The 25,332-nt window shown below is 41.2% G+C and overlaps 1 protein-coding gene across 2 annotated transcripts in view; it reads left to right on the top strand.

Annotated features, from left to right (window-relative positions):
- Window positions 1–25,332, top strand: part of Stk32a (serine/threonine kinase 32A) — a 107,740-nt gene that overhangs the window by 68,954 nt on the left and 13,454 nt on the right. For both annotated transcript variants that reach the window (XM_060377324.1, XM_060377323.1), the window contains exons 6-7: window positions 10,620–10,657; window positions 17,098–17,187. In XM_060377324.1, coding sequence (XP_060233307.1) covers window positions 10,620–10,657; window positions 17,098–17,187 — 128 coding nt within the window. The remainder of the gene's footprint in view (window positions 1–10,619; window positions 10,658–17,097; window positions 17,188–25,332) is intronic.

Here is a 25,332-nt window from a genome sequence, read left to right as displayed (position 1 = left end):
TTTGTTGTTATTTGTTCCAAAAGGGGGGGGGGCAGTGCGGCAGACACTGGGGACTAGGAATCAGGAAGTGTGAGAAGGGCTTCGGGAGGGTTCGGGCTGTGCTGGGCGCTTTGGTGAGTACTAAGTAATTGCCATATTCCTCAGAATTGGGTCTTGCCAGAAAATAGTACAGCAATGGAGACTTTTTAATCTAGCAACTGGGAGGAGAGGGTGGTCCAGTTCTGTCACTGGTAGAGAGACACAGCCACCATTCCACAGTCATCACTGTGGCTTGCCTGGTGCTTTTCTTTCATGCTCAGGCATGAGGACACGATTGCAGGGCTGTCTTCCTCTCTCCGTTCAGTGATCAAAAGAGGAGCACAGAAGCCCAGCTCATTACACAGGGACACGTCCTAGCTGGTAGCAGTCAAAGCTGCTCTGTGTATCCTCGTGCTCCCTGCCTAAGCCAAAAAGGAAGGAAAAGCTTATTGTCACTTGCATCAAAAAGGTAAATAAATAAGAATAAAACCACGCAAACAAACAAATAAACAAGCGCAGCAACAACAAAACCCAAGGCAACAATTAACATATGGCCTGAGCTGCTGGTCGGAAGTTCAGCTTTGCTCACATAAGCAGTTTGCAGCAGTGCATGCCTCCTTGTTACGGCATCTGCCCAAGCAGCTGCCTTTAGCGTTCGATATCCCACAAGCCCCTCTGTCTGCCACCCCAGTCTTTTGCTGTCTGTTTCTCAATTCTTACCTGACTGCAGTTCTAACACTGCATGCACTCAAAACGGGGTCTGGATTTGCATAGTCAATGTTCCAATCCTGGCTCTACCCCAACCTTCAGTAGCTATGGGACCTCGACAATTTCCCAGTCTCTCCTGAATTCAGAATCACTACCTTTAAGGTCAAAATGACAATGCTGTTTACCGTCAGCTATTTGGTGGAGTAAGGGAGGAAGTAATTGAAATAATATGCGTGTAAAACACTTAGCATGATTTCAGGCAAATGATACATAATTGATACAGACATTTCATCATAACCCTGTATGCGTTATAGGACAGTAAAACAAAACAGCTCAGGGCACGGACCAGCTGGTTGTATTCTGTGACTTGTTTCCTAAACAACGTGTGTGCTTGACATACAAATCTTGCCATTCCCAGGCTCGTGGAGTCACAGTCTGCTCTCCAAAGACAGATGTTTTTAGCTTTGTCTTCTGTTTAATTCTCTTGGCATCTGGACAGTTAATTTGCTTCATTTTCAAATGACAAGTTTATTTTTCCTTCTGCTAGAGAGGGTGCCTTCAGTTCTGGAACTGAAGCACAGCAAATTACTTTTTCTTTCTAACCGAATACTCTTCTCCATCACTTGATTGTTTCATACTGATTTGCTCCCTTTGATTCCCTCTTGTTGCTAGATGCCTTCCTGTCCCCAGGCTGGGGCATTTCTTTACTTTAACCCTACGGAGTTGAGGGTTCACTGTGGTCTCAGGGGCTGTGTGAGTTGGCCCAGGCTCTTGATGCTCTGTTGGCTGATGTGAGTTGCCACCAGAGTGGATCTGAATTGAAGGTTCTAGTGGTAACAAGTGAGTGTTGACTCATGCTAAGGCCCAAAGGAGAATCATCCTTGGGTAAGCTTTGTTTCTAGAGATTGCAATTTTTTTAAATCTCATTATTGGGATGGTAGTGTGTGACATACTTCTAAAGCTGGGGTGTCTGTATCCCCCAGTGCAGGGAATCTGTGTCATCAGGAATGCATCTCATCTTCTTAGAGAACAAATATTCCTCTACAGTAAGAACACTTTCGAAAATCTCTCTTTTTTTTTTTAAAGAAATAGACTTAGATGAATAGATGGGACTATTTTTCATTGTTATGACAAAATATTTGTAGCTGGGTACTTATAAAGAAATGGCTTTTGTTTATCTTGTATCTGTAGGCACCGAAAGTCCAAACATCATAGCATCACAGGAAGCTCCTGTGGCTGAGGCCACCACAAAGGCAGGGAGTGGAAGAGTCACATGGTGACATAGGAAACTTCAGTACTAGCTAAGCATAGCCAGCTTTTCAATAAGCTCTGGCATTGCAGCTCCATATCTGATCCTTAGCAATGCATCATACACTAGAATGTGTGTATGACTTACAAATGTACAATAGGAAATTACGACAAAAATGTTATACTTACTCTAGGCCAACTTGAGCCACACCCAATGCCTCTCTGACCTTAGGGGAAGTAGTGAAGATGCTAAATGTAAATCGGATTTATGCCAGTTTGGGGTGGTGGCTCCAGCTCTGCCAGGTCTGGTAATCTGGATGAACAACGTCATTCCTTCTTCATCTGTCTGTCTAAATGAGGGTGCTGTCTCTGGCACAGAGCTGTTCTGAGGCATGGAAGATGCTGTTTATCAGATGCTTACTGCACAGCTGCCATGGTGGGGACAGCAACGACCACAGCTGGAAGCAGTATTACTGCTCATCCCCAAGCATCTCTTCTGCATTGAAGTCAGGAACTGCTAATAAATCAGAGCGTTCATTCTCTCAGTCCATGGAAGCCTTCCTCATCAACACAGGCAGAAACTACTGATTCTATTGGTCTTAAGGGAAACTAGCTACCATCCCCCTTAAAACAGATAAGCTAGTCATTGAAGGAAAAAGCGTGTGATTTAAGTCCCTCCTCTGCCGTTTACAAACTTGGCAGTTGTGAGAATATTAGTAGATTGCTAGTTGGTGATCAGTTTTGCTTTGCTGATTTATTTCGGGATGAATTAGGATCAAGAACTAACTTTTGGGGGAAGGGAAAGACTGGGCGAAGCACAAAAGATCAGGGCACAAAGACTTTGGAGGTCAGGCTGGCCTCTCCGTTGCATTCTGCATTTAATGTAGCCATGAACTACAGTTCAAGCCTCAGTGACAGCTGTGTCACAGCACAATCTTTCATTGTGGTTCATGCTGGCCCTGGCAACACAGGACTGTGAAGAGGCTCTTCTCTGTTTCTTGACTTAATGTCTCTGTTAAGTCCCCAAACAATCTTCATTAAAGTTTAATCTGTTTTCCACAGAGGGTCCTTCAGCATCTGCTCCCTCCTGCCTTCTTCCCATTCTTCCATGGCTCAGGCAGTGGGGAGCTGGGGAAGCAGGGGTTCCTGGGATAGGTGTCTAATGTTGTGGCTTTTGTTTGCTCTCGAGAGACTTAAGCTAAATTGTCAGGAGCAACTGAGCAGAAATTCAGACTATGGGAGAGAGGGAAGATTTTGGGAAGAGTACATTGGTGGCATGATGGGAAACGATGGGCAAAGAAACTCAAGTTGTTTATGGCACGTGCAACGCTACTTTCATGGATCCTTAAATGGGCAACTGTTGGGCAGAGTGAATGGAATTTTATGTAAGAAGTGGGAAATAGCAAGAGCTGGAGAGGACAGGGTCTCTACAAGGAGAGCAACAGAACAAGAAAATTTGAACACAGGGAACTTCCCAGAGACTCATACTCCAACCAAGAACTATTCATGGAGATAACCTAGAACCCCTGCACAGATGTAGCCCATGGCAGTTCAGAGTCCAAGTGGGTTACATAGTAATGGGAAGAGGGACTGCCTCTGACATAATCTGACTGGCCTGCTCTTTGATCACCTCCCTCTGGGAGGGAGCAGCCTTACCAGGCCACAGTAGAGGACAATGCAGCCACTTTTGATGTGAACTGATAGAGTAAGATCAGAAAGGAGAGGAGAACCTCCCCTATCAGTGGACTTGGGGAGTGGCATGCATGCAGAAAGGGGAGGGAGGGTGGGATCAGGAGGGGATGAGGGAGGGGCCTATGGGGGGATGCAAAATGAATAAAGTGTAATTAATAAAAAATTTTAAAACAATGAATGAATAAATAAATAAATAAATAAATAAAACTGCTGAGAGTAAAAAAAAAAAAAACCCTCCTATCCTCAAGTTCTCACCATGATATTGAATAGATACTGTTTTCTTAGCATATAATGGATGTGTTTGTTGGAATGAAAATTACAAAGTATTGTTAACCTCAAATAAGCATTTGAACATAAAATGAATATCAAATACATACAACACATTTATTAAACGTTGGAAATATTCGCTGTGGTACGGAGAGACCACAATTCCTTTATCCAAACCTCTGCTAATGGTTTTGTAATTCATCTTCCCTGGCGCAAACAATAAGAGATGCCTGAGGTGAGCAGATGCAGCAGACAGTTGCTAAGACAAAGATTAAGTGCTGGCACTAGCCAGGCAGTGTAGATTTTAGTTCTTACCAGGGTTCCACTACAGGATTAGACCATGTATGCAGATAAAGATAGGGGCAGGTATCTTAGAGAGCTTAAATTATAGGACTAAGAGCACAGGAAAAGTAAGGAAGAGAGCTGGATTGTAAGCAAAGCTTATAAAGTGAAATCTTAGAGCATAGTATCTGGTCTGGGATGCAGTCTGGTCCAGGAAACTTTGTACTGTGCTTCCTGTTTCAGCATACATTGTGTTTATAATTTCTTCTCTCATTTTACCACCTTACGCTTTTACTATAACACTAATTTGGAGACCCCTAGTCTCTTTGTGACTCTCCAAATCTTACCCATTACACACACACAAATATTGTGTGTTAGATATTATTTAAAGTATTAAAATAATATGTTATTTCCCCCCCCTCATGAACTTGAACATGGCCCAGGTTGAGGATGTGCTATACAACATAAGCAAAAACCGGAGTCAAACCAAACCTGTTGCCTCATCAGGAATTGTGGGATGCTGGGGGAGTTGATTTGCACTTAGATACAATGAGTTCCTTGTTTCCAATTCTCATACACCCTGTCTGGGATTACAGGGAGAGTAACTCGACTCCAGGGAAGGTGCAGGGGAGGGATGTAATTAGCCTATTAAACTCTGCTAATGTCTTGTAAAGTCACTCAAGTGAGAATGGCAGATGTATCATTTCCACCTGGACTCAGCCACAGGGCACATTGGGTTTCTTCCTTGCTATTTATTATAATCCTTGAAGGTGGGAACAGCTGACTCAGTAATAGGCTGCTTTTTTGTTTTGCATGCTTGTTTGTCTGTTTCATCAAAGCAAAATATAACAGAAGTTCCACAGAACGGATGTGTCCCTAGATTTTACTTTACCACTCTCTGAATTCAAAGCCCCTATCTAAAGCTTTATGTTCCCACAGAGCTCACACTATTACCCTCACTGATGCATGCTCATGCACTTGCTGGAAGAGGTCAGGTGTGCAGTTGTCAGACAGTGAACGCAGCCTAACTGGCATCAGAAACTTATCAGGAGCTTTTGTGTTTCTGTTTCTCACTACAGAGTTTAAAGTACCAGAACTCACACATAATTTTTAATGGTAAACATTTACTTAAACATGTTACTCTGTTCTGGGCATTTTATGAGCCCCCCAGCATTAAACAAGACCCAAAAATGTCTTTTCTTGGATAACTTGCATCCTAATAGAAGGGAGAGAAGTAGGGAGCAGATCAACTGTTGATGATGGTGTTTTACTAACAGTACAACAGGTGGCATGGTTAGGATGGAGTGGGGGTGTGGATGCACCATGCTCTCCAGCCATGGAAGCGCACAGGGAGCAGGGCTGTGGGCATAAGGGACCCTCTGGAAAAGAGGGACAAGAAGGCCAGGGAGCTGAAGAAGCCTGGTACATGGCAGAGTTTGTCCTGCACCAGAATGCCCCTGTGTGTGCGAGGCAACAAGCACGTGGTGTCACATTCATTCTTGGTACGGTGGAAGCCAGTGAGAGCTCAGGCAGGGAAGGCACATGGACTGCAATTCTCCTTGCTGGATGCTAAGAGGATAATGGATTTTCAGGAGGGAAAACAAAAAGGAACCACTGCAGTGTCTGATGGGTGGAGGATGTTGATTCTGTTACTAATTTATCTGTGGATGTTTAAAATGTATAAGACATGAAACTTGATCATTCTAAATGACGAAATGCAGTGAATACTTGAACATGGCTTAAACCATAGCCACTTGCATTTTCAGAGCTTTGACTTGAGCTAGAGCTCTAAATCCTTAAATGACAAGCCATCATTTTCTATCTGCTCTGGCCTACAGGAACCACTTTCATGTCCTCCATTTGTATGTATTTAACTGATATAAACACCCCATAAAGCTGGACTCATGCAATAACGGTTCTTTTGTGCCCGGCTTATTTCACTCAGCACAATGTCTTCTAGGCATTAATGTGTTCATTAATGCCATAGCATTTATAAGGATTGCATTCTTTTGAAGAGAACTTTACCCACTGTAAGTATGAGCCATACTTTGGTTTTTTATTCAGATGTCAATAAACACCTGGGTTCTTTTTGCCTTTTTGCTATTGCAGATAGTAACACTGCCATGGAAATGAAATAGGCACACAAATCTGTGCAAATTTCCATTCAAAACTTTGGAATGAACAACTAAGATACGAAGTCACTGCATCGTGTGTTATTTTCATACTTTATTCTGGGAGATTCCTCGTGCTATTTCCAGCGATTCTATTCTAAAAGTAGACTTATCAGGGGTTACTAAGCAATTGGTATTAGGAGTTCAAAAAGAAAACCTAAGAGTTAGTTCAATATTTTCTTTTTTAAATGGGAGAGCGGGAGAACGATAGGGCCAGATACTGAGGTAAGGAATTCTGAAATCATTTTGGTGTTGTGTGGATGAGGATTGCAGATAGACAGTGAAAGTTCTGTTTAAGAAATTCTGTATTTTTCTTGTATCTTCAACAAATGACACCATCAGACAAACAATTTTATGCACTTATCTATAATTCTAGGGTAAGGCCTAGAAATGTGCTTCATATGCATTATAATTTGGCATATAAATAATGTTTAAAATCATGACTAAATGCAGTTATTTAGTGGGATGTAGTTCTCCATGGACTACATAAAGACTGATAGAGATGTGAGCAAGAAGGTGCTAGCAGAGGAGGCTGAGGAGGGATTGCTGCCATAGAAGAAACCCAGTGAACTATGAGTTTTTCTAAGCCATGAAAACAAGGTATGCCACAAGGAAAGGAGTAATTTCTCCCCAAGGACTGTCGTGTAAGTAACCATGTGATGATTGGATTTGGCACAGTGAGGGGAATCTATGTACCTGACAAGAAGAATTTGAAGGCTCTGAGGATACGGAAGTCTGGCTAGGGATCTGAGAAGTAGCAGCTGCTGTTCCCAATTCCACCCGTCACTATTCAATTCAGAAGTGTCATCACTGAGAGAAAAAGAAAATATTGCAATGGGTGGAGGTGGCTTGGGGCGACTTGGTGGCTACATATGTCTGTAGAGGAAGAGGAGTTGCTGTGCAATGCACGTACATGGGAGGGAAAGTATGAAAGGGGAGAGGAAGAACTCCAAGGCCCACAGAAGGGCTGGCATGCCATAGGCAAGAGGAAGACAATCGTAAATCACAAGGTATGTGGGTCCGCAAGGTTCTCTGATGTTTGTGAAGTGACAAGCTCTGGTCACCCACTGAGAGGAAGCAAGAGACGAGAGGTTTGAGGAGTGATCAAAGTGTGAAGAGTCCTCCGAGTAGGCAAGTGTCACAGCATTGCCTGGCACACTGACGCTTCGGCGTGGACACTCAGTGTCATATCCATCCTATGTGTGCTGCGTTGGGTTCCTCCAGGAGAGCGTAAATGTGATATTTTAGTCTCAAGAACCTTTGGAGTCTTCTGAAGAAGGCGACTGCTCACGTACATCCCCCCAACAGTGCGCAAGATGGTTTGCATCCTCAGCAGCATCCACTGTTGGTTGCTGCTGTTTTCTTGATGACCCTTCCAACAGGGACTGTCCCTTGGAAGGTCTGAGAGAACCCTCAATAGTTCTGGACGGACACAGAGTGTGATGGCTTATGTCTGAACTGTGGCAGAGAGTCCCCACTGCTCTGAGCTTCTGAGGGGAACCTCAAGCATATCCAGGTTGGTTGACTAATAAGTTAAACCACATTGCAGGTAAGTGGAAGTGAAATAACCATCTTAGGAAAAGTGGTTTCATATTCTGATTTACTTCAGGGTACTGTAGTGTTGCTGAAGCAAGGAAATAGAGCTAAATTTCAGAAGTAGAAAACTCAAACTTGTTCTAGAAAGAATTTTAACTCTCCAAAGTTTTTTTCAGTTTCTTTCTTCTTGTACATGAATAAACTATTTTATCATACTGTAATTTTCTTTGTACTGACTTAGAAGTTACCTCATTATAGCTTAAAAAAACTGTGTGGTTAGAGCCTAAGCTTATGTAATTTATTTTAATACTTAAAAATCCACATTTTTATTAGATTTCCTTATATTCTTTCTTTGATGTTGTGATAAACATACCCTTTTCCCATCTCATACCTTTCTGGTCTAGTTCGTTCTGCATCTTCTTTCATCCTCCCAATCCCCAAGGAAACAAAATTTCATTTCTCTCCCTGTTTTCTGAGTACAGTGGCTTACCCAACTAGATAAATACCTGGAGAGGAAATAAGCATGAGATTAAAGTGAAAAATGCATAATCAGCCAATTACTCATCTCTCTGATTTCTCTGAATTATTCTCTAAGTTTCAAGGTAGGTTCTTGGAAACCTGGTGGACAAAAATATTAGAAAGTCCAAAAAAAAAATCAACCAACCAGGATCAATCAGAATCAATCAAGGACTTAATAGTAAACTCCAAAATGTGAAATCTGTGGTGACTCATTTTTCCCATGAACCTTCATAAATACAAGCAAAGAGATATTGATATTGGTCTTACCATACCCAACCTTTTCCTTTCCGGGCCTCTTGATTTCCCAGAAAACTCTGATGTCAGCTGGATACAATCTGAAAATGGTGGAAAGTGGTTTAGCGCCATCTTCCTTCTGCAGAGAGTTTCGGTGGTGTGCCGCAGCATCTGTCCTGTACTATTGGATTCACTTTCTGTGTGCCAGAATTTCCCTGAGTCTCTTTTAGTGACCACCACAGACTGTGACTCATTGCTGTTCAAGAAACCGCCTCCAGCATCAAGGAGGTCATGAACCTAAGTGTGATGAAGAATAGCCTGCAAGTGCAGCGCATGTGACAGGGGAGTCCAAACTGCACCCAGACATTTGGGATAGCATTGGAAAGTCACGGAAGGTTTCCTGCAGGAAGTGAGATCCCTGATGCCCGGTTGAGTCTGCCATGTCTCAGTGGTATAGTGAGCAAGAACTGCAGCAATGAGCAGGCAAGGGTTTCCAGGGGCTATATATGGTAGAGGATCCTACATGTGTGCACATGGCTGGAGCACAGAACCAGATAATGCAATGGCTTCTATGACATGTGTGAGTTTGGAGTTGTAATCCTTTTAACAAAGGGTTTGGAGGCAGTTCTGCAATATTACAAGAATGCTTTAGCCACAGAAACTTGCAATTTGAAGTCCTGTTACACTATCTTTTTAGTAAATTGTACCCTGTAGCATAGAAAAGAATACTGCCACAGAGAACTGTGATTCCTCTATAGATCATAAAAGGAAAATACCAGGATTCACAAGTTAATCCGTGACACCTGAGTGCTGGATGTAGAATGTACTGACTTCTGTTTATAACCAAGTTTTTTTAAAGCTCATTAATTTTGCCAAGAAAAGAGGATGTCCAGCCTTGGTCTGTTAAAAGCCAAGGTCACTTTTTATTTTGACAACATAAAAGCCACTTGACCAAGCTGATAATGTGTTCCCAAACCTGGTTCAGATTTTCTTTCCTAATGGCTTTTGTGAATGTAGGCTGAAGCATTTTAATGGTACATTAGGGAAGGGTAGTGAAAGTTTGAGCATAGAGAATGTGGGTTATTATAAACTACAGTGCCAGTCCCTGATTGAGAACTTCCCAGTGTAATCATTTCATGAGAACACTGAAAACACTGTTAGCCGAAGTATTCATATTTGTCATCTTTCATTGGAAGAGAGTGGTTTTTACTTCCTCTTCCCATCTTTTTTGTTTTACTTTTCATTTCTAATAACAAAGGTATATTTTAAAGATATACAATATGAGGCTTTGATAAATACACATTTGTCAATGTTGAATTGACATGAAATTAGTTGAAATTGAAATAAGTAAACATAATGAAATGAATATTACTATCAAACAAATAACCATTACCTTCTCATGCAATTAGCCTTTTAGCTTTGAGTTGAGCATGTCAGAAATTGACCATCTTAGTAAATTTCTAAAATACAATGTAATGCATATTAATTATAGTTATCATGTTATACACTAATGCATAAATTATCGCTCCTTTTTACTACCCCTACTCTAGCAATTAAGCAATTAAAGGCATTAAGCCATGTGTAAATGGGATTTCACAGGAAGACAATGGCTAATATTCCTCATTGTTATTTTATGCAATGTCAGTGTTCCATAAATCCCTCTGGGCCAATACTTTCCTGCTACAGCAAAGAAAGGTCTTTGTGAATGAGAAAGCCCAGGTTCAGAGCCCCATTCTTCTATTTATTGATCTGTGACCTTGACCGAATCCTTAGTTTTCTAATCTACACAGTTAATGTTAGCTGTCTCAGGTTCTGTGATAAAGGGATGAAATGCTAGTACGACGTTTCAGCCGTAAATAGGCTCTACAGATCATCTTTGCTTTTTCCATATGGCTGTTTGTTTTATTATGAACAATTTCATCTTTTCTTTATTTTCTTCTCTAGGGATATGAAACCTGACAATATTTTACTTGATGAACATGGTAAGTGAATGATTTTCTTTGTGATCACCTGTATGACAGGTACAACAGATATCCCCAACACATTGATTATGATTCATTTGAGGTATACACACATACTGTATGTAACCTTCATCTGTGTGTAGGAGAGACAAAATCAGGAAACTTTACAACAATCAAACAATCCAAAAATAGACTCTTTATATTTTTTTATATAATTTTTAAATTTATTACAACTTATTCACTTTGTATCCCAGCTGTAGCCCCACCTTCGCTCCCTCCCTCAACAATAACAAGACTCTTAAATAACATTGAATTAACATAATAAGAAAGTTACTCTTTACTCATTTTTTTTCCAGTACTACGTCTCTTCCAGAAAACTATCTGGTTGTTTCAGTACTGGTTTTCCTTAATCTCTTTCAGTGAAAGATAGAGCTGTTTCAAATGTAGAGCCTTTGGCAGGTAATAGGACCCACGAAGTAACTGAGATGGCTTCATGAATGGAGCCTTTCATAGTTTGCATTTTATGAAGGCAAACTCCTTCAGCATTTATATAGGAGATATCAAGGCTTATGTTCAATTTTTTTTCAGATAAGAAAATAAATAAGCTTAAAGAAAAAAATATAATGTAGGCAAAAATAGTATTATTGAATCCAGATTAAAAAAAATTCATAGAGGCAAATGGCAATAATCATGAAGGGGACCACGGATGACTAAAGTTCAAGAGCTCTGGTTAAATACAAGATTTTGCCAACATAATGAAAGGTGCATAGTCTCTTCTTAACATGTTTAATTTTATGTGCGTTAGTTTCTTGCCTGCATGTCTGTCTGTGCCCCATGTGTGTACAGGCCAGAAGAAGACATAGTACTCCTGGAAATGGAGTTTCAGATTGCCCTGAACCCCATGAGGATGCATCAGTCAAAACTGGGTCCTCTGAAACACTTAGACACTGAGTGTCTTAACCACTGAGACTTTTCTTCTCAACATTTTCAAAAGTCTGTTTGGATGTGTTGGTACTACATCAGGGAATACTGTGTGGCACACAGCTCGGCCAGTGTTAATGGGAGAGTGCTGTTCGTGGCTATAAGTATTTCCAGGCTGGTGGCAACTCATTAAGGTAACTGAAAACCTGCACACAAATGACGAAGCAGTCTTATTTAAAGACAGTAGAGGAAAGATACACTGCAAAGGAACGGTAGCCTTCTGGAGCTAGAATGTCTAAAAGCCCCAGTTATCGTCTGAGGATTTTTTTCGTGGAGTTCAGGAGAAACGGTTGCTAGGAGTAGGGTCTTTCTGTTTTGCTTGATAGGCTTGAGTGATGTAAGCCTTTGTTTGCTACAAATGTCCTTTCCCACAATGCGTCTGATTTTAGTGACGTGCATGCCCAATTTTGCAAAACATAAAATAGTAAACAGAGGGTTTTACCTGCAAGTTCATTCAGAGAATACAGTTAGTTGCCTTAATGTACACAAACCCCAAAGCCTGGGTTCTCAGATGACATTGCCTGATTCAACAGTTGCTGTTTCATCCTTGTTCTGTGTTGGAAAACTTCTGCAAAGCAAACCTAAAACTATTAGTAAATCTTCCAAATACCATTTATTCCTTATTATTTATTTGCCTGCATGAATTGCCCCACCTACGCTCAGAAAGCTAAGAAAAACCTTTGTGCATGGCCTCTGATCTCAAAGCACAAAGTCATTACTTATTTATGGACTGTCTGAAGGGATTTTTTCTCCCCACTTCCTTCCAATGTCTTATTTCTTTACCTTTATAGCTTCTGACATTTTGGAACACATTTCTGAACCTCAGAAATTCGAGCAATGCTGAGACTTAGCGTGAAGGTGACCTTCGTGGACACACCACCTCTTCTAGCCTTTTATGGGAGGCCTGGTCCTCCCATGCCTGATTTAAATACACTCTACAAATCTTCATAGCTGGGGAGAAGGGCAGCCCGCACAAGCCACCTTTTTGTGATTTAGACAAAAAGCAATCCTGTGCCGCTTTGTAGAAAACATGACTGGCCAACAGAATCAGGTTTTGGTCCACTCCTTACCTCACTTGAGAGACAGCGGTCCTTTGGCAAGAATTCCTGTCACTTCATCATTTGTAAAGGCTCTGAGTAGAGGCTTTACCAATGGAAGCCTTTTCCATTCCAGTTTTAATCTTGGTTCTTAGAACATGTTTCATCATGTTTTTACTACATACGAACCTATTGTTTTTCATTTTATTTTATTTTATTTCTCCCCATTTTTTTTTCTTGGAAAGTTGGTGATTATAGATTAGGAAGAAAATGGGTTAATCAACTAATCTTCGAGTTTAGCTGCACAGAGAGCCTAACTCCTGCGAAAGGCTGATTATAGAGCTGTTTTTGGTATGAGTAGTAGAGCCGGATTGCTTTAAAACCCAATTCACTACTCACTAGCTCTCAGAATTTGGTCAAGTTGCCTTAACAGTTTCTGTGTCCTCAATTATCTGAAAAACAAGAATACTTACATCTTAGAGTCATTACAAGGGTTGTTGACACAACACTTACAAAATATGATGCAATGTCAACCACTAAAAACAAACAAACAAACAAACAAAGAAACTCTTAGAACCAAATGGGAGTGTGACTTCCATGAGATTATAGAGGCTTTCAGAGCTGGACAAGGACTGTACTGACGTGCTACGTGGCTTTGTGTAGAACAGCCTCTAAAGCCCAGATTTCTGTGGGTAGAACATATGAATGTTAAGCGTCTTCCCCAGAGACTTACTTTGGCTTTCAAGATGTGCTGTACCAAAGAACCTTCTTTAGTATTCAGTCCTGGGTTTAAACAAGGTCATTTAACCTTAATCTACAGGTAACTTCACTTGTAATGGTCCATTCTGGCTTCTTTCAGTTACACAGTTGTCTGAGGTCATGCTCTTGGCATTTTCATTCTGGTCAGGATCTGTGGAAACTGTCTTCCCGGGGGTTTCTGAGGGACAATTCCAGTGTCACAGATGATGGGTAGCTCCAATGCCCTTTCTCAATAGCAAGGCTTTGATTTCAGTTTGAACTCAACAGAAACAAGAACTATATTGTATTTGCATTCTGAACTCACCTTCAACATTGTTACTTATAATAAAGGAAAAAAAATGCTCTGGAGGGACTGTGTGAGTGAGATAGAAGCAGACAAAAAGAAAATCTGGGATGCATTCTATAAACCCTATCCCAGATATCCCTTCCTAGAGAAAATAATTGTTTTGAAGTCATTTTCACTTAAGTTACAAAAAAATAAATAAATAAATTAAATAAATAAATAAATAAATAAATACAACAACAAAAACCTGGGACTTCGACACTATTCATGAAGCAAAATTAATTGCACTTAAGTGATTAAATTCCCAAGGCTATACCCTCCAAGCTCCTGATGTGGTTGTTTTTATGAGAACCAGCTGAACCACAAACGGATGCCCTTTGGAGCAGCAGCTGCTCTGATGTCCCACGTTCCTCTTAGAGTTGGAGCTTCGTTGATCTCTGTCACCACATTCTCAGTATTTCACCGATGGCATGGAGATTTTAGCAACTCTGAAGGGCATCTGTGTACTTTTTCTTACATGCCTCCTCCTGTGCCCGTCCTTCCAAAAGAGTGCTGTGTATGGCGTCCAGGTTTACTCACCTGTGTTCAGCAGCAGGATGAACCTGGTTTTCATCTAATGATTTATATTGCTCATATTCGCCAGCAAGTAGTGGTATTTCTGTGAGATTATCCAAGATGGAGACCCGTTCCACAGTGTGAATGGACATCTTTTATGATTCAGCATTTGACTGAAAAAATGTTTTTCATTTGAGCACATAAGTTACTGCTCTCTCCAGAAATCTTGCTTGATAAATTGAGGTTATTTATACTAATTCAGAGCCAATATGGCAGCAGGTCTTGGATGAATCACAGCTGACTGTCCTGACACATATTTTTACATCCTACCAGTTGTAGGATATAAAGACATCACTTCTATAATGTCTATAAAGGTGTTTTTTTGTTTTGTTTTGTTTTGTTAAGTTATTCAGGAAATAAATGCTACATCCAGAGGAGCAATAATGCCTGCCTGGCATATCAAAATTTTATGCAATTATAAAATTATCTATAATTTAGCTTCTTAATATCATCTGTAGTCACAACAGAGGGAAGTAAAAATTCAGTCTTGAGAGTGAGAAAGAACAGGGTCTTCTATCTTCTCAGCTTCCTCCAAGAGTCCCAACAAGTGCTGAAAAATCCAGAAGGCCCTGTAAAATAAATTGAGGTTATTATGCTGTCCAAAGTACTGAGATCAAGAAATCCTGTATCTTGTACCAGAGAACTTTATCACAAACATCTTAAAATGCCCAGGTCAGCTCCACAGCAAAGATTTAATGAATCTAGGATCTCTGAAGTCCTGGTGTTGAGAAACCTTATTCCAGGAGTTGCTTCGTGCCCTGGATTGTGGAAGAAGGCATACACTCCCCTCATTCTCAGGGAAAGCCCCGATTCCTTCAATCAGCATCACAGTGAACCCACCCTTGGAGGTCACCCTCCCAGCCTAGGAAAGTACCAGGAAAGCAGGAGCTCAGCACAGAAGCACCTGTTGGAACTGAGGCTCATCATCATTGCTGGTGCTGGAAAGTTCTTAATGGCATGGCTAGAGCTCCAATAAACCCTAGGCCAGAGAACAGGCTTTAGGAATTGGACTTATCCAAGGAATCCTTTACGTTCCACTTCAACACAAGTCTAGGTAGCTTTAGAACCGAGTATGGAAAACATCCTCAGGTCTCAGGAAAGCCAGGCTTTTCTGTCAGTCCAGTTATGGTTGTATGGGAGTGAAACACAGCCATATGTGTTATACCTTAGTTTCTGATAGCAACTGTCAACAATTCTGATGTCCTGACAAGTGTTGGGCTAAGTCTTCCATAGTCACTGCTTCCTGTCATCTTCTCACAACCTTACCTGGTAAGAAGACTACAGTCAGAGTGCACAGGGGACCTTTTCAAGGTGACAGAGCTGGTTAGCAGTGGAGACTTAAAGAATTAAAGACTTAATTAAAGACTTAAAGACTTAAAGCCATGCATTCTGACTCCAGAGAACAGGCTCCTAACAGTGACAATTTCAGGCCCACTTCATTTGCATCAGATTCCAAAATTGTCTAATATTTGGAGCATAAACTATGAAGAAATAGAAGAAAAAGAAACCACTGAAACAAGTTCTACTATGTTAAGAAGAGCTTCTGAAATCATTCATTGACGAGATTTGACCAAGAACACTTTAAACTTTCAATGTGATGAGTGCTACTTTTACCTTATGAAACTGTCATACAAAAAAAAAAAAAGTTTTCTGCACGAAATGGAACTATGTTGATGGAAATAGTGAGAGCTTTCTGTAGCAAAGGGTCGGATGCAACCAGAAGCAGGCCATGAAGTTTGTGAGAGAAGTTTTGGACCCTGGAAGGAGATTCAGGGGCTATTCCTTCTGTAACCCCATCTCATCAAAACAGCGGACACGTGGAAATGCAAATGCCAACACTTCCAGATCCTAGGAAGACAGATAACTGTCATGCTAACAACTAATATAATGGGCTTGTTGGCTTGAATTCTCTGTGCTGCCCTTTTCTTCCTTCCAGATATAAATACAGGAACCCTAAAACGTTGTGAAAGGTGTATTTCCCACCAAACTTAAGCTCTACCCATACCTTTTATTGCTGGGTGTTACATCCCCCAAAGACTGTTGCATTGACCTAGATGTCATCTAATCTACCCATCCTTTATTTTTTTAATACAGGAAATTTTAGGCTCAACATAGAAAAAGGACTTAATGTATATGATCTGTCAGGGAGGGACAGAGGTGTGGACACAAACCATGTCTCCTGGCCCCCAATCCTTTTTAAGAAAATTCTGAATTTTGCCTTTTGTCCCTTGATAGAATTTCTTTTGCTAGAGGTCACCGAATATAACCTTGCCTGTCTGCCTTCCTCATGCAAATGGGTCCTAAAAGACCAAGAACAGCAAAAACAACAGAAAAAAATATATACCCATACCCAGGCCAGCATATACTAATTTTACTTGTATTTTTAAAAACATCCCATAAGACACCATAAGAACTGTGGTGCTTTGAGAGACTTGGACTGTACGTACCGTACAGGATAAACAGTCTAGCCTGGAGTCAGCAGACAATAAAGCCCGGGGAAGTTCCTGGAGCATGGAGCATCTACCAAATTTCAAATAGTCTGAGGTTGAACTGCAAGTTTATTGTCGGAGACTAATGGCTGTGTATCGTGCTCTGGCTGCCGCAGACCTGCTGGTTTAAGACTTCGTTGGCCTTGAGGCTGAAATGAGGGAGTTTCACTGGCTGTTCTCAGTTGGCAGCCAGCACACCAGAACCAGCAGGCTCTGCGTCCAGATCTTTCCACTATGATGGATGGCTGTTCTCGGTTGGAAGGATTTATCATTCTCCTGGTCTTCCTCTCCCCACAGGGCATGTTCACATCACAGACTTCAACATTGCTGCCATGCTGCCCAAGGAGGCTCGGATCACCACCGTAGCTGGCACCAAGCCTTACATGGGTGGGTACGAGCAGCTTCACAAGTGTTTCCCGTTCGTAAGAACAGCTTGTCTGTGTCTCGTTCTCCTAATACCACTCACTGGGGGCGAAATTCACATGGACTTGGACTGGGAGCAGACAAACTCCTTTCCAGTTGGCTTCACCTGGGGAACTGTTGAGTTAATGACTCTGAAGGGAGGCCGAGGCATCTGCATTAGCTACATGTGATGATGTGGATTCATCAGGGACATTGATCACACTCTGCAATCTTATGACCTAATTAGCTGCCTATTCATTTCTGAACAAAAGTGTGAATTTTGTCAATGGCTAATTGCCTGTGTATGTGGAAGGGTTTTGAGATGCCAGTGACACATTAACAAGCAACACACACACACACACACACACACACACACACACACACACGTCTCCACCTCATTGAACTTACATGCCAATAGAAGAAGATACAAAACAAATCAAACAAAAGGAATCAGGACTAAGTAGAGTCATAACATATGATAAAAGTAGTGATTTTAGTGTTATTTAGATAATACTATATGTATGCACAATGTGTAAAGTTATCACAGTACCTTCCCAGTTATGGGATTAGCTTCCATTTTATTTTCACAACAATCTCATTAGTTAGTGTTTGAAAAGAAGAATAAGTTATGCCCAAAAGCTGCTCTGTTATGTTCATGTGTTTATTCACAGTGATATGTGAATCTGGTTTTTGTCTTGATGATTAAGAATTCACAACGGGGTAATTCATGATATAGGGCTAGGAGTCAAATGGCTCATGAAATCTCCATTTAATTGTAGCAACAAATAAGCTACAAATTCCAACTTCAGTTGCTAATGCTTTCATCTGTTTTAGTAGAACTCGCTGTACCTTGTGTCCACTCTGGAAAATATAGAAAAATATTTATTGGGGCTCATGTGGTTCTCACAATAATGGAATGCTTCCCCCATATCACTCCTAAAGACGTGACTTCATGCTCACAATCATCTGTTAACTCTTAGATCGGCTGTAATAACAGGACCATAAAGTTCAGGTTTGGGTTAGATGTCTGTCTGTCTGCTGAGCAAGCCACTTCCTGAGTGAACAGAGGCTAGATGCTCATGAGGGTCTGTTGACTGTGTAGTCAAGTCTTAGCGGTAGAAGACAGAACCTGGCTGTGTTTGGGGGGACTAGGCAGAACCTGTGGTCTGGCTCCACGGAGTATCTAAAGTGCTGGGTTAGAGTTAGGAGGAGACCCAAGGCTCTATGGCTTGCTGGAAATGCCAACAGTTGCAGTACAGACTAACTGCAGTGTACATCTCCTGTCAGAATCAGGCTTAGAAAGTCATTAGGTTACTACCGTGCAAGCTGAATTGACAAGCTCTGCCAACCCTGCGGCAGGCTCCGCATACTTGTGGGCGGGATTCCACGATCGCATTCACATTTTGGAACACAAGCAGTGCTTACTAGGAAGGAAAAGATGAAAATGTGTAAGAGCCAGCCCAGTCCTCCCTCCGTCTCTACACTGGGGTGTGAAAATCCAGCCTGGTGAGGTGAGTGAGTGAGCCCTGAGAGACTACTTTCAAAATTCACTGCACTGGATTTTAAGATACTTGATGCATTTTGACAAGCAAAGGGATTAAAGTTTATTAGGCCTTGACGATCGATAAGCTATCGGTGGGGTGGGGGTTGGGTAGCAAGCAGTGAAAGCAGGACACTAAACAATGCAGGAGTGCTGGAACGTGATAGAGGAAAATCCACTCTCCTCTTGTGCATCTCTGCTAATTAGTTAAGATCTTACCACTGTTGAAACTGAAGGGATTCAGTAAAGGCTGTAATTAATGGCAAAACCTAGATAAAGTCAGAGAATTTCATACAAAAATGTCCGAACTTGGAAGATCAAGGAAAAGAGCAGTGACATTTTCAATTTTTCTTTTCAGTTTTTCATTCTCTTTCCTCCCTGTGATGAGGGGGAAGGGGACTCCTATTAGAAAGGCCACCACAAAATTGTCCCTGAATAAAAGACTGAGCCTTATTTTACGTAACATTTGAACAACTGCGGATTTCATGGCTTTCAATGACCATTGTGGGGGATACATTTCTTTTGTCACTTCTCAAATAATGGACAAATGTAATTCCACGCATTTTTTTTCTTCCTAAAACCCTTGGCAATCTAGTGATAAAGAGGAATACCTAGGCCTGCTGGTCTGTCCAGTTTGTTCCCCAGGATTCCCGGGTTTCCACATTATAGGCTATTTTCTTGGCACCAAATCAGAAAGTGTGCATCTGGGGTTTCCAGGGATGGTTTCCATGGTGACAGAAGCAAGGGGAAGACACCTTTCTCTCCTCTCTCCAGCCTTTTAAGTATAATATCTGTATAATTTAATTTTTTTCACAGTTGTCATTTCTAGCATTTTCACAGAATAGAGCTAGGAAATTGGAATCTAGGCTCAAGGCCAGGCACTGTCCCACTGTCATGTTTTTAATGGACAGTTGTAGTATTTATCGAAGCCTTTCTGTGGGCGAGACAGTGTGTCAGATACGCTACACCCATTTATTCATTCGTTTTTTTTTCTCAGCTTGCCTTAGGAGCCTGCCTATACTTACCATTTTTAAATGAAGACAATTTGGCAGTCAGCAATTTGCCATGATCTGTACAAGAACAATTAATCATCTTGGAGTAAAAATCTTAGAATTAAGTCAAGCTTAGCCTAGCTTGGGATACTGAGAGGCCTAAGGGATGAAATGTTGTTCTGGGTCATTTCCACCCATTGTTCTTCAAAGGCGGAAGCAGTTTAGTTTGTCCAGCATGATGGGAATGTTTCCCATTGTATCCCAGAAGGGATGTGGGACCGCCATAGCCTTTCGATTCTTTGATAGACCTCTTTCCATGGAGAATTATGGTTACAAGCCTGCCTTTCATATGCATACATACATACACATATATATATGTATATATATACATATATGTACACATATATATGTATTCCTGATAATTTAGTAAACTGCTATCTTCCAGTAATTGACTAAGATTCACTTTACTGTGCTGGTGGAGAACACTATCAATTAAGGAGAGAGAGAGAGAGCATGCTAAGAAGGTAAGAACATAGAGATCCAGGCTGAAGCAGGAATCGAGGCATGTCCTACATATGCTCTTAGCTTCTTCCCTCCTGTCCCATCTCACCACCCTAGCCCTTCTTCTCCCAGCCCTAGACCTATGTGAGTATAATCCAGGCCATTTAGAAGTTCATCAGCTAAAGCCTTCTCGTTAATACAGAGAAGTGTGTGTGTGTGTGTGTGTCTGTGTGTCTGTGTGTCTGTGTGCACAAGTCAACTATGAAAAAAGTACAGAATGCTAACAAGCAAAGAAGAAAGTAAATTAATTCTTCTACCAATAAATGTTTATAGCTTCCTTTTGAATGTTTTTATTTATGTACAAGCACATTTAATTTTACATTTTTGTTATAATTTTTATTTTTATATTAATTACAGTTTATTTGCTTTGTGTCCTAGCTGTAGCCCCCTCCCTCATTCCCTCCCAATCCCACCCTCCCTGCCTCATCTCCTCCTTGCCCCTCTCTAAGTCCACTTATAGGGGAGGTCCTCCTCCCCTTCCATCTGACCCTAGCTTATCAGGTCTCACTAGGACTGGCTGCAATGTCTTAAGAATGGATTTAGTAACAAACTATAGAAATGCTCCCTGAAAGTATAGTCTCCAACCAAGGACCATGCATGGATATAACCTAGAACCCCTACTCAGATGTAGCCCATGGCAGCTCAGTATCCAAATGGGTTCTCTAGTAAGGGGAACAGGGACTGTCTCTGACATGAACTTAGTGACTGGCTCTTTAACCTCCCCATCCCCCATGGGAGGAGCAGCCTTGCTAGGCCACAGAGGAAGACAATGCAGCCAGTCCTGAAGAGACCTGATAAGCTAGGGTCAGATGCAAGGGGAGGAGTTCCTCCCTTATTCATGGACTTAGAGAGGGGTAGGGAGGAGATGAGGGAGGGTGGGATTGGGAGGGAATGAGGGAGGGGGCTACAGATGGGATATAAAGTAAATAAACTGTAATTAACAAAAAAAATAAAATTAAGCTAAATTAGATTAATATAAATAACCATTTCATAATGTAAAGGCACAACAAATGCCTATCGTGTCACGAGCACTTAAGATGTTCCAGGTGTGTTGTTAAATCTTTAATATTTATTACATCATTAAAACAACCCTGTGAGATAGATATTACTACTATTTTATTCATACATTTAAAAAATGCAACCCAGAGTGAAAATGGCATGATCATAACCACAAAGCAAGTGATTGACAGAGCATGAAATTAAACCTGGGCTAGAAACATTTGGCCTGGAACATTTTGGGGGTGCCAATGATAATGGTGTAATGACTGACATTTGCCAGTGTGCTGGAACAAGCCTTGGATCTCTCACTCTAAAAACAATTCTGCCTGGTAATAACTGTTGTTCTTTCCATGTTAGAAGTATGCAGTCTGATCAGTCAGGAAACAGGTCCAAGGAGAAAGCAGGAGTGAGGTCTAAGCCAGCACTAGTGGGTCACTGCTCCTTGGGGTCAAACAACCCTTTCACAGGGGCCGCATATCAGGTGTTTACATTATTCTTTGAAACAGTAGCAAGATTATACTTATGAGGTAGCAATGAAAATGATTTCATGGCTGGGGTCACCACCACATGAGGAACTGTTTTAGAGGTTCACACCATCAGGAAGGTTGAGAACCACTAGTTTACATCATCTGATGCCCTTGGTTCAAGTCAGTCAACACACATCTACTGGAAATGACGCCCTCTTCCCTGTGCCTACAAAGCCTGAGTATTGTCTAACAACTAAAGCTGTTCATTTTCCTGTCAGTAAAACTAACGTTCTTCTCAGGTGCTGTAGGTCAGAGCACAGCCCAACGTGTCTCATTTCCTCTGTTGTTGAATACTAGGTTGTTTCTCATTTTGAAGTATAATTTTGCAATAGAAATCTTGTTAGCATGATCCATCAACTTCATTATTTCTTTGTGATGAATTCTGTTATAAAATAATGTCTTAGGCTGGAGAGATGGCTCACTTGTTAAAGGCTAGGCTCACAACCACAAACATAAAATAATGTCTCTGCTCTTGAGGATCATCAAGGGTAGCTCTGGGTTGTTTATTTTTTGTTTGTTTATTTATTTTTTCAATATAATACCAATAAGGGGCCAACAAGATGGCTCCGTGGGTAAAGGTGATTACTACCAAGCCTGGTGACTTGAGTTAGATCCTAGGAATCCACAAAGAAGAAAGAAAGAAAGGACTCCTCTAAGTTGTTTTCTGACCTTCATGTTCACATCACAGCATGTGCACCATTCTCATACACAAACACACACGTATGCATACACACCCTGAATGTCAAAAAATTTAATATGTGTTATAATTTATAGTTGTCTCGATTTATTCATTCATACTGTATTCATGTTTCAAAACGTAATGTACACAATGAACATGTTTCAGTTTTACTTATTAACTAAAATTTATGATGCCATAAATATGGGATATAAACTTTTTTCTTTTTTTCAAAACTCATCATTGGTACATTTTTCTCAAGGATAATATCTGAGATCGTTTCTTTAAAGAAATGATCTTGTGAGTTATTTTCGTTGTGTTATAGAATTATCTGAAGGACCCCTTTATCCTGGCAAAAACATAATGTGTAGGGTTTTTTTTGTTGTTGTTGTTTTGTGTGTATATGTGTTGTCTGTTTGTTCTTTGTTTTGTTTTGAGACAGGGTTTCTCTGTGTAGCCTTGGCTGTCTTAGAATCACTTTGTAGACCAGGCTGGCCTCAAACTTACAGAGATCTGCCTACTCCTGCCTCTGACTCCCCAGTGCTGGGATTAGAGGCGTGCCCCACTGTGTCCGGCTAATGTCTTGGTTTTTAAACTCTGAACATCAAATAATCATCATAATCATTAAACATATAATATATAGAAATACCATTAGTAATCAGTGGAAATTAAATTTAAGTTGCAAAGAAATAAAATGGCACGTGCAACAAATCTGTAAAAACTCCGAGTGTAGGAAACAATGTTGAACAAAAGGACCTTTGGCTGCTGGTCTTGGTGTAAACACACAGCCTTTTGGCAAGTAGTCTGGCCTCATCTGGAAGTGAAAGGCACACCCCCATCTCCAGAATGTCCCGTTCTGACAACAACAGTAAATATATAGGATCATACTGGCACAGATGCTCCCAAATTGAAAAGAACCCCAACAATGATCTACAACAGAACAGGTATGTAAATTACCATGTATTTATGTAGTATTAAATTCAAACAAACCACACCTGGCAATTTGGATAAATCTCCAACAAACATTATTAAACTAAAAAAAGCAAGACACGAATGACTACAGAGACCAGCATTTGACTTAAAAAGACTTGAGAGAATGCAAGAATGTTTCCCCTCCTTTTAGCTCTTTATGCTTTGTTAATGTTTCCTTTATTATAATTGCTTGAAACAAATTATGTAAGTGTCTATGCAGCTAGCCATTCCCTATGCCCACTAATTCATAGCCCCGGGGATATATATAATATAATAGATAATATAAAAATCCATATATTCTTGTAAAAACTAATACTATTTAATTAAATTTCATGATGGTGGGTTGTAGGCAGGGTGGAGAGGACAGGGTACAGTGTTTCTTAATGGGTATACCAGTTACAGGGGCAATGGCTTCTAAATACTTGCTCATTTCTTCTATGCTTTGGATGCTTTCTGAATGTATATATTAAGACACCCTTAAAAAAGAAGAGAAAGGTTTCCACACAAGAGACCCCCTGTGTATTGGGAGTGGGAGGAAGCAGTGCCTTTCCAGTTCTGTTTGACTATCTCAGGATCTGGGGATCTTCTCAAAAAATCAGAGAAAACCCCTCAGCCTCTCCCCCGCCTCTTTGAGAGCTTACAGTGTTGAAGCACTTTTGTATGTGGTTGAGACTGTTGGTCTTAAACTTCTAGCACAATTCCTCAGGGCTTAGCACACCATGAATGTTTAGTGAAGGATCGCGTATACAGGCATCTTTATGTTTGAAGATGGAGCAAATAGGAGATGAAAAGATAGATAGCTGCTCACACTGGAAACTACCAAAAGAAAATAAAAATAGTCACATCTCCTCCAAGGAGGTGACATGACAGAGTGCGCTCCTTTTACAGCGACATGCTTACGTTGTTTGGCATGTTCCTAACACCAGTGTCTCTGCCGTGCCTCCAGACTGCCTAGATATCCTCTAAGTGCAACCTGTCACCTTACACATGACTTGTGGTACGGTACTGAAAAGGGAACACAGAAATACAACCCATTCCACCAGGGAGCAGGGCCATCGTGGGGTCAGGGCCATTATCTCCCCGGCTGTCCTGGGACTTGGGACTTGAAGAAAGGACACAGTGAAGCGTGAAACATGAACTTACCAGGGCACCAGACCTGCTTAGATCTCCCACGCGAAGCTCTTTAGAGTCGGCCTTGAGCGTCAGGCCGTGGACGCTCTACCCTCGTGATGAAAAGCTAGAGTTCAAGTGCACACACAGGCAGGCTGGAGTAACCAGATGCCACGTCCTCAAGACCTCCTTTGCCCAGTGACAGTACCTCACTACAGGAGGCCTGGCGTCTTCTCTGTGTACGTTTGATCTAGGCAAATTCTTCTGCTATGATCATTCTCTTCTGATTTTTTTTTCTTTAATGCTTTTCAAATACCAGGTACTATGTTGGCATTTGGATGTATATTAGTCCATTTAATGTCTGAACTGATAAAGGGTTCTTTTTAGCTGTGCTGACTGAGTTACTCCTGGATACAGTAGGGGTAGAGGCAGCATTTGAACCCAGCACAGCTGCAGAGACATCGACCCCAAGTCTGGCTTCAGGGTCCACTGATCTGTGTGATAAATTTCTACATTTCTACGTATGGACTCTGAGTGTCAGGCTCTGTACTAGACACTGGGTGTGCCCCAGTGAGCCACGACACCTACACTTGCTCCATCCTTCATTTCCCATGTTCTAACCTTCAGGACTCAGGTATATTCTTAGAAAGGTACGGCAAAGCGCTTAAAGAGGGCCAGAGGGGTCATCTCCGAAGGTTCAATTGATGGCGACTCTGCATTCCAGTAGAGTCAATTCAGGGAACTAGAATTACT

Source organism: Meriones unguiculatus, chromosome 2 (assembly GCF_030254825.1).
Source record: "Meriones unguiculatus strain TT.TT164.6M chromosome 2, Bangor_MerUng_6.1, whole genome shotgun sequence".
In the NCBI taxonomy this organism is placed as follows: Eukaryota; Metazoa; Chordata; class Mammalia; order Rodentia; family Muridae; genus Meriones; species Meriones unguiculatus.
The sequence above is the reverse complement of the archived record's forward strand: the minus strand, read 5'-3'. Positions and strand labels throughout refer to the sequence as shown.